Here is a 9,311-nt window from a genome sequence, read left to right on the forward strand (position 1 = left end):
CTAAATTAGCCTAAAACTAGGATTGAGGTGACTATGTCTTAAACTCTGCACCTATAATGATTCTATAAAATAAAACCAAAAAATCGCTTACATAAAAAAATAGTAAACATAAATTAATTACCGCTATTAAAGAAAGAAAAAATGTGTAACTTGAAAACTTAAAATAAATATATAAAATCACCATGGTTGTAGAGTGGCCTTTCCTCTTTAATTAACGCAACAAATTCCATGGAATATACATGCTTTGAATTTTAAAAAGAGTAATGAAAAAAAAACAAATCCTTTTCAGTTTTTCCTTTTGCCTTTAATACAAAATTGGTTAAATACCATGCATTTGTTTACTACCACCTGACTATTCTTTCCTTGCATGTAGGATTGGTAACATCGTCTCTTTTTAAAAATAATTTCTCTTACACAATGATGGATTTTATTTTTTCTAAATAAGATTAATCTATTAACATAAAGGGAGTAAAATTACAACGTGACCGAAGTCAAAAACACTGCCCTGAAGAGAGGCAAAGTTGTCAAGATAAGCATAGAATGAGACTGCCCCATGTCAGGGAGCTCAGTCTTGAACCATTTATCGGAACCCACGCAGGGGAACAACTTATGAGCTTCTTGATATTACAGAGTTTACAAAAATTCAAAAATGAACTAAAATTCCACATAACAATCTGAACAAAAACTTGCCCAATAGTATGGGCCGCATGGCACGATAACAAGGCAACAGTGAGCAAACTAATCATCTGGAGGTTCTTCAACTATCTGGCACCAACCTGTATCAGGCATATCCCCTACAAGAGCTGCTTCAGAATTGGAAGGACCAGGATCAGCCGGCGCCATCACCACCGCCTGAGCGCTGCGAGCTTGAGCATCTGGAACCTGCAAAGATGCGCTGCCAATCCCCATCTGGAGGTTCGAAGATGGAACAGTGACAGAGCCTAGGCCCTCCTGATGAGAGCTAGACTCTCCCTCCTAGGCTTCCTCATGGAAGACCACCGAAATGTGAGCGGTAATCCTTGGGTGGTTCAGAGAGCAGTTGAAGGTGAAGAGCGCAGAGCCAGATGAGGGAGAAGGCACAGGATAGTGGTTGGCAGCAAGAAGACGCCCTCTCCCACTTCGAGTGCGAGGGTAGTGGCCGACAGAGAAATCGCTTGAAAGGGAAGGCGACTCGGAGGAAGGGCTGGAAGGCGCGCGCCGAGGATGGCCTCTGCGAGACCGCATTCTATGGCGACGGCGAGGCATTGGGGAGACAGAAGCAGCGGGAGGAAAGCGAGGCGGGGCAGCAGCAATGACAGGGCCAGAGCAAATCAGAAAAACGACAAAGCGAAGGCCAGAGGCCCAAGAGAAAAACCAAGGGATTGACAGAGGCGGCTCCACCGAAAGACTAGAGCAAAGCTTCAGAGCAGCCTCCCCTTTCAAGCTACAAGAGGTAGCAGAGATGACGGAGCCCACATTATATAAACAGAAACCATAGCTGAGACCAGAAGCGGGATAGTTCTGCGGATGAATCGACGGAAGCTGCTCCACAGCAAGCTCATAGCTGAGCCTTAAAGTGTCAACCTCCTTCATGCATCGAGAAGCATCCGCCATAACTATAGCAATGAATAGAGCCGAGGTCTGAGACGAGCCGGAGCGTGCGAAGGCATTAACCAGAGCGTCGGACAGGATGGGAGATCCAGAGCCGCTTAACATAAAACAAATGAACACTGCACATTCCAAATACCGAGAGCCTCCATTCATAAACCGAGTTACCATTCTGTACTGGGTGGGCAGGTGTCGTCCCACCTCGCGCCACCCCTGTCCCATCAGAATTGAAACCTATCTATACACCCGCATCCGGGGTTACACAATGACGGATTATTCAAATGGTCTGTATTAATTGCATAATCACACCCTACTATACGTCACCCAGATGGTTGAAGGGTTTAATTATGACATACCAAACAAGTAATATTCCTTATGTTTGTTGTGGCAAAATAATGAACACCAAAATTCAGTGAAAGCAAATAAGTACAATTTTACATTATGTTGTTTCCGTCCAGAAATCACACAATAGCAAAGATTTCCCTTCCTTAGTCATATGGATGTAAAAAAAACTCAGTAGCTATTGATATTCTCACTTAGCAATTCAATGTTGTTGAAAGAAATTACAACCATTATTGCTAATGAGAACCTATGTAGCTATTGTTGTTTATGAAAAATAGTACAACGTCTCCTAACAACCAAACCAATTAGTGTCTCATTGAAAAACCTGCCATGTACATATTATCCAATGCAACATAGAGGTCATTTAATCTTGCTAATTTCCTAACATAATTCAATGTTTTCAGAAAAGAATCCAACCATGATGAATGTAACATTTAAACCTAGCAAGATTGAGAAATATCACAAGAACAAGCTAAAATATGGGTAATAGAATGACATATTGCACAATTACTTTTCAGAAAAGAATCAAACCATGATGAATGTAGCATTTGAACTTAGTCAGATTGAGAAATATCACAAGAAAAAGGCCAAAATATGGGTAATAGAATGACATATTGCACAACTGCAAAAGAAAATCACAGATCTTACCATCCTCTACAATTATAGGGCAAAGGTCTTTCCATTTCAAAGTGGAGAGACTACATCATTATTAAGTATGATTGAATAGGGTGGTCCCTTGGTAAAAGCAACTACATGGTATCGTGAACAATGTTATTGAATGTCTAATTATTACCACCATATAAAAACTAGTGTTATGCAGATGTTGTCATATATTACATATAACATTTATGTTGACAATTCAATAATGTAAACTAAAGTGAATTATTATTAATATATTTATATTATTAATGTAAAATTTTATCAATTCACAGAATATGTAATATTATAAATGTTACATAATAACATAAAAATATTATTTTTGTATTCAGGTTTCTCTGATCCATAATGTATTAAGCAAATTCTTTTGGTAGAAATCATATAAGAGAAATTTTTGGCCAACAAGTGTGGTTCATCATCAAGATCAGATAATAAACCACACTTGTTGGTTCCAAAAGAATCGGCCAAAAATTTCTCTTATTTCATTTCTACCAAAAACTTTACTTAAAACCTTATTTTTATTTAATAATAAAAAAATAACAATTCAATTTGAACATTTCAAATTTTTACATATAATTTATCTCTAAAATATTTAATTATCATAAAACTATTTTACAAAATTTATTATTATACAAATAACAAATATATAATAAAAATAATTTTCAAACAACTTTCATCTATTTTCAAATTCTTTATTCTAATAATATTTTTCTCATATTCCTTTTTAAAACCAACCTTTTATTAAAAAAAAATGAGTAACCAAACCAACTTCTTATTCTTTATTCTAATAATATTTTTCTCATATTCCTTTTTAAAACCAACCTTATATTAAGAAAATGAGTAACCAAATCAACTTCTTATACATCTACAAAAAATACCAAACTTATATTACTTAAATTAAATATAAAAATATTACTAATTTTTAATTCAAAATTATTATTTAATTATATTTTTCACTTCTTTATTATTATTTTTATGAATTCTAACTTTATTATTTTTAATAATAACGCTGTCACCCAACTTTCTACCTTATCTGCAATTCAACTAAGGTTTCTACCTCACTAGCTACCATTCAACGATAGGCCATCAAAACTACCTTTCAAATTCAAGATAATCTCACCTAACGCCAAGATTCTCATTATGAGATTTGAAAATACAATTTATATATGGATGTCATGGAAATTGTATACGTGTACATGAAACCATGTTCTAGAAGAAAACGAATGTATTCGGGGCCACGATGCACTCATGGAAATATTTTGGATTATCAAATTGAAATCCCCGCGTTGTATGATTCCATTTTTTTGTTGGTTTATTTTTATGTATGCTCAGGTTTGTCATTTTCTTCCCAATTTCAAATTGATCCATACACATGCTTACAAAATCCAAAATCATTGTTTATATCTATATACTTATATATTATCAGTATGTGGAAAGTAGAGAATAAATAAAATTTCACTCGCAAATTATAATAACATAATATATGATTTAAGTATTTTTTTCGAGAAAAAATCTAGTTGGAAAGTGAGCTTATTTTATTTTTTCTTTCTTTGAATGGAACTCGATGAAGTATAAAGGAGTGAAACCTATGGCCCATGGGATGTTACAATATACAAAATCTATATATTTTCTTTCTCTCCGCTCTTAGTTACTTTGCTCATCTATATAACAGAGTGCCTTGAATAGCTGAGAGAGGCTCTGTACAACCGAGTGTAGGGTAACCTGTAGATGTAATGTAAAAAAGTTTGTAAATATTTTTATATGCCAACTTACTAGGTTGAATTTATATCAATATGTTCAATTTATAATAAGTAACTTGGTAAACATTTACATGTTGGTTAAAATTAATATAGAGCCCAAGGAAGATGTTGTAGTGTTCGTAAAAAGTTAAAAGTAATCAAAATAATAAGATTCGAATTTGTTACATTGTAATATTGTTTTTATTAATAAAATTATTTCTTAAAATATATTAGTAGCAACAATAAGTTAAAATTCATTTTACCTTATAAATAGAATAATGACTATGTAACCATATTTAAATTTAATTAATAAGCAAAGCAAATAAAATTACAATATAACAATATGTTTAACTGTGGATATTCACATCCACTTTGTCATAGATATTATTAACTTGTAAATAGGCTTTGTTACAATACCATGACTTATCAATACAACATGCCCAAAAACTATCTCTCATTTCACACTCAAAATATTTTACAACTAGTACAACTGCATTAAAAATATTAATGTGGTTGATATAGCCGAAGGCTTCATAAATATAACGAAAAAAACTATTGCAACACAAAGAATATCTTACTAATGCACACATTTACCTTATTAACCATGCATAAAAAGGTTATGGGTCAACTTTAACTTAGAAATAAAAGGAATTATAAATGAGTGTTATAAATAACAATGAGTAACTTATCATGGAGGAACTTATTAGAATTGGAATAATTTCAAATCCCTAGGAAATTTGTGGGTGGGAAGTCACGTAACTAAAAATTTATTAAAAGTAATGGACCATTTTGCTGAATAAAATTTGCTTATATATAAATGAATATTATAAATAATAATGAGGAACTTATTAGAAATTGGAATAATCTCAAATCCCTAGGAAATTGGTGGGCGGGGAGCCACCTCTAATTTTTTAAATTTATTAAAAGTCAATGCAACCTAACAAACTCTTTAATAAACTGCAACAGTTGATAAGCATTAAGATTAAGCATATGCTCACCATATTTCCTTGAGAATCAATCTAGGCCCTCAATTTTAAAAATAAAAAGAAAGTCTACAGATCCTCATCCACCTTAAGTTGAAATAAGAAGCCTTTGGCAAATATTTTATTTGAATTTAATTTTATAACATTTTTTAATTAAATTTTAATGAAAAAATATTATAATTAATTTTGAGATATATCTACATCTCTATCACATGAAAACATATAAGATATAAATAATAGCTATAAATTAAAATTCATTTCACCATATAAATTAAAATAATAATTTTGTAACCATATTTAAATTTTATTAATAAGTAAAAAAATTTAATACTTACTTTAAAAAATAAATAAATAAATAAAAATAAAAAATTAACCATGGATATTCACCACCACTTTACCATGGATATTATTAACCATACCATACCATGGTCCAATACGATGGCTCATCAATACCACATGCCCAAAAACCATCCCTCATTTCACAATCAAAATAATACTTACAATTAACAAGACTTTTAACCATGGATACTCACCCCACTTTACCATGGATATTATTAACCATACCATACCATGGGTCAATACCATGGCTCACCAATATCACATGCCCAAAATACATTCTCATTTCACAATCAAAATATTTTATAATTCTTTTTTTTTAATTTAATTTTATTACAATTTTTGGGCCAAGAGACATTCTCCATCCTATGGAAGAGTTGTTGTAATGTCCAATTATATAACTTATCTAAACATTTTGACCCGGTCAAATTACATAAAAATAAAAAAATAAATTATTAATTAAAACATTTTGACTTGTTGAAATTATATAAAAATAAAAATTAAACTAAAAAAAAATTAATTAATTAAGTTAGTCTAGATCCATCTTAACTGTGATCTATCAAAATTGGAGAGGGATCAGATTTCTCGAGGTGCAAACCTTTCTTCAAATTTTGCACTCACAAAAGAAGTTTGCACCTTGAGAGATTTAATTTCTCTAGACACTTGATAAATCCTAGTTAAGATGGATCTAAGCTGGTTATAACACAACCTAATACCTCACTAGTGGTTACTAGTGGTTAAGTTTGACTCCTAATATTATCTAGAGTTACAATATGGACTCTTCTAGAATCTTCTTTATCATGATTATGTGACTAATCCTTTTTAATGAATAATAGGGGGTGATATGACATCCTCTATAATCATGGTGGACAAAGTAGGAAGGTCAACTTCTAGGTTGCATAACTTTTTTTTAAATAGACTTTGATTGTTGTGATTCCCGTACCCTTTGAAAGATTATGTGTAAAATAGTGTTGGGATGCACAGTTAAGCGGAAAAGTCTTACCTCCAAAATAACCCCATTTGATGCCTCAAACTGCTTTAGGGATGTTTTACGCTCCAATTCATCACACTGGAACCAACCAATAAAAATGATCCTCCAATTTCTCCACTCTAAAAAAATCAAGATAAATAATAAATAATATAATGATCCAATCAAGTCAAAAATCATAAACAAATTTTTATGCTCTACATAAACATTTTTTCCTTCCATTAGAATCTAGTCTCTTCCATTTGCATAATAGATATCTTGATATATTTATTTGGATATTGATTTGTGATCACTTAGTTTTATACGGTTTATCGTTAATTATGCAATAAAGTTTTTTATTTATACATTAAAAATGAGTATTTAATTTTCCAGATTTCTCAAAAATTTAAGAAATCTCTTCTTAGACCTAAGAAAGCCCTACAATATAGTAAGATGTCATCTTCTTTGTAACTTCCAAAACCCACGAAAATCAATCATGCAATGCAGTGAGATATCAGGTTCTTTGTAACTTTCAAAATCCACGAAAGTCAATATCTAATACCTATCTTAAATGGTCATAATAATTAACACATTAACTCAACAAAGACAACACATTATCTCACCAGCAAAACCCATCATTAAAATATTTGATATTTAACCTAAAGAAGGCATATTAGCTTCAAACTACAGATTATTCACCAATTTTGTCAGCATAGGGCTGTTGGGAGATGATACTATTCACCAAAATGTTAGAGGGCAATCATAACATTGAATGATTCCTGTCTCAAGGCGATGGCGAATTTAATTATTGAATTGGAATCCAGGACCACTCTGGACTCTTTTGTTATGAATACTGGCCTCGAAATCCAGGGCCACTCTGGACTCTTTTGTCATGAATGCTGGCCTCGAAATCCAGGCCCACTCTTTTGTTATGAATACTGCCCTCGAGTATTTTATCATGAACACTGTTATGACAATGGGAGTACACACTATATACGTGTACGTTATGTAGAAATATTGAAAAGAGCCGGTGAAACAGAGCGAGAAAATGGCGATCGATTATTGGTCGTCGTGTAGCAAGTGGAGTTGGCTGTTGCTTTCTAAATTAAATTATTCAACTGGAGCCCTCCCTTGGTTTTGCTCAGCAACCCTATTCAGTGGGCGAGTCATGATACACACAGCATATGGTATTTATATGCCTTCTGCAATCACCCTTGCCAACAGCCATAGCTAGAAGTTTGTTGCAGTCCATTACTGTCCGAATCCAACCAGAGAAAATAAGGGGAGAGAGAAGAAATAAGATGGTGAATATAGTGGTTGCAGTGGATGAGGGCGAGGAGAGTATGAGGGCCTGTGAATGGGCCTGCAAACATCTCTTGGCAGCTCAAACAGACATCCAGCAGTCATATAACTTCATAATCCTCCATGTTCAGCCAACTGCCTGTGTTTCCACGGGTCCTGGTAATTGTGTGCTTGCTTTCATCTAATTCACACATTTGTTTAAATTTCAAGAAAAGTTACATCCATTTTTCTTTAGATTCCTCTGTTTTCTGGAATATCCAGATATAGTGCTCTGCAACCTATGTTTTCTCCTTTGAATGTCTGGATGGAGCACCTATGATCTCCTCTGAACAACATGCTTTCAGATAATAATTCAATTGATTCTTGAAATCCCTTGGTCATTTACATCTCTTTCTGATATTAGTCTGTATATATTGTGCAGCATATATTCCTAGCGATCATGTGTTCGAACTTCTTGAATTGCAAACGAAGAAGACTACCCAGAGGATATTGAAGCGAGCTATCAATATCTGCAATCGATATGGTGTGAAGGCAGAGACCCATGTCGTCATTGGCGAGGCCAAGGAGAGGATATGTGAAGCCGCGGCCAAATTGGGGGCACATTTTCTGGTTGTGGGCAGCCATGGACATGGCACTTTTGTCAGGTATTTAATCACACTTGTCCTCAACATCTGTGCTCTTCGGCCTAATTTTGATGATGAATTGCGCTCTTAATTAAGTTGGTGTCGGTGTTATTGACAATTTGCAGAGCAATCAAGGGAAGTGTGAGTGATCACTGTGCTCGGAACGCTACCTGCCCTGTCGTGGTGGTCAACAAAAAGGTCCTTGAAGGGTAGAGAGAAGCGATTCGATCTTGTGCCTCTGTCTTCCTTCCATGGCTGAAGGAAGGATTCTGAGCTTTTGGCATGCGGAAGTTTTTGTGAAGTTTGAGATTAAGAAGCTTTAAAAGTAATTGGAGTATTGTAATTAGTCTACTGATGTATGATCTGTTCAGCATGTCTTGTAAGGAGTATTCTACTAATTCTTGTTTGAGCTAATGCCTTGGATTTTATCATATTCTTTACCAATTTATAAATTAGGTAACCCAACAAAAATTTTGCTTACGATTTCCTTCCAAATAACCAGTAATCACATTCAGATAAAAAACACAGAAGCAAAATACAGTCATCTTGTGAAAAATCAGTGGAACCATAAATCCAAATCCATGGCAAATAATGAAATAAAATAAAGAAGTTCAAGTTCAACTGCACCATGCGTTTTAACTGAGCAAAACTTCGACCTGTCTACTGGCAAAACCCCATTTTCCAGAGCCGTTACAACAATTAATAGTTGATTTCACTAAACAGATTTACAAACCTTTGGGTTATTACTCTAGTTCTTAGGAGCACTATCATGTAG

At 33.7% G+C, this 9,311-nt stretch overlaps 1 protein-coding gene across 1 annotated transcript; it reads left to right on the top strand.

The window, feature by feature from the left end:
- The first annotated feature begins 7,803 nt into the window (after positions 1–7,803).
- On the top strand, positions 7,804–8,967 carry LOC149201677 (uncharacterized). Its single transcript, XM_089402977.1, has 3 exons — positions 7,804–8,072; positions 8,335–8,557; positions 8,662–8,967. Exons 1-3 carry the CDS (start codon positions 7,913–7,915, stop codon positions 8,747–8,749), a joined length of 471 nt encoding a protein of 156 aa, XP_089259103.1. The 5' UTR covers positions 7,804–7,912; the 3' UTR covers positions 8,750–8,967.
- The last annotated feature ends 344 nt before the right edge of the window (positions 8,968–9,311 follow it).

This window comes from Pinus tabuliformis, chromosome 2_1 (genome assembly GCF_031772625.1).
Source record: "Pinus tabuliformis cultivar Carrire ecotype Pingquan chromosome 2_1, CPIR1, whole genome shotgun sequence".
NCBI classification, from domain to species: domain Eukaryota; kingdom Viridiplantae; phylum Streptophyta; class Pinopsida; order Pinales; family Pinaceae; genus Pinus; species Pinus tabuliformis.

Coding starts and splice junctions, on each gene's coding strand:
- LOC149201677 (XM_089402977.1), top strand. CDS start 7,913: ATGGTGAATATAGTGGTTGCAGTGGATGAGGGCGAGGAGAGTATGAGG. Junction 8,073..8,334: donor CTGTGTTTCCACGGGTCCTG/GTAATTGTGTGC, acceptor TATATTGTGCAG/CATATATTCCTAGCGATCAT. Junction 8,558..8,661: donor GGACATGGCACTTTTGTCAG/GTATTTAATCAC, acceptor GACAATTTGCAG/AGCAATCAAGGGAAGTGTGA.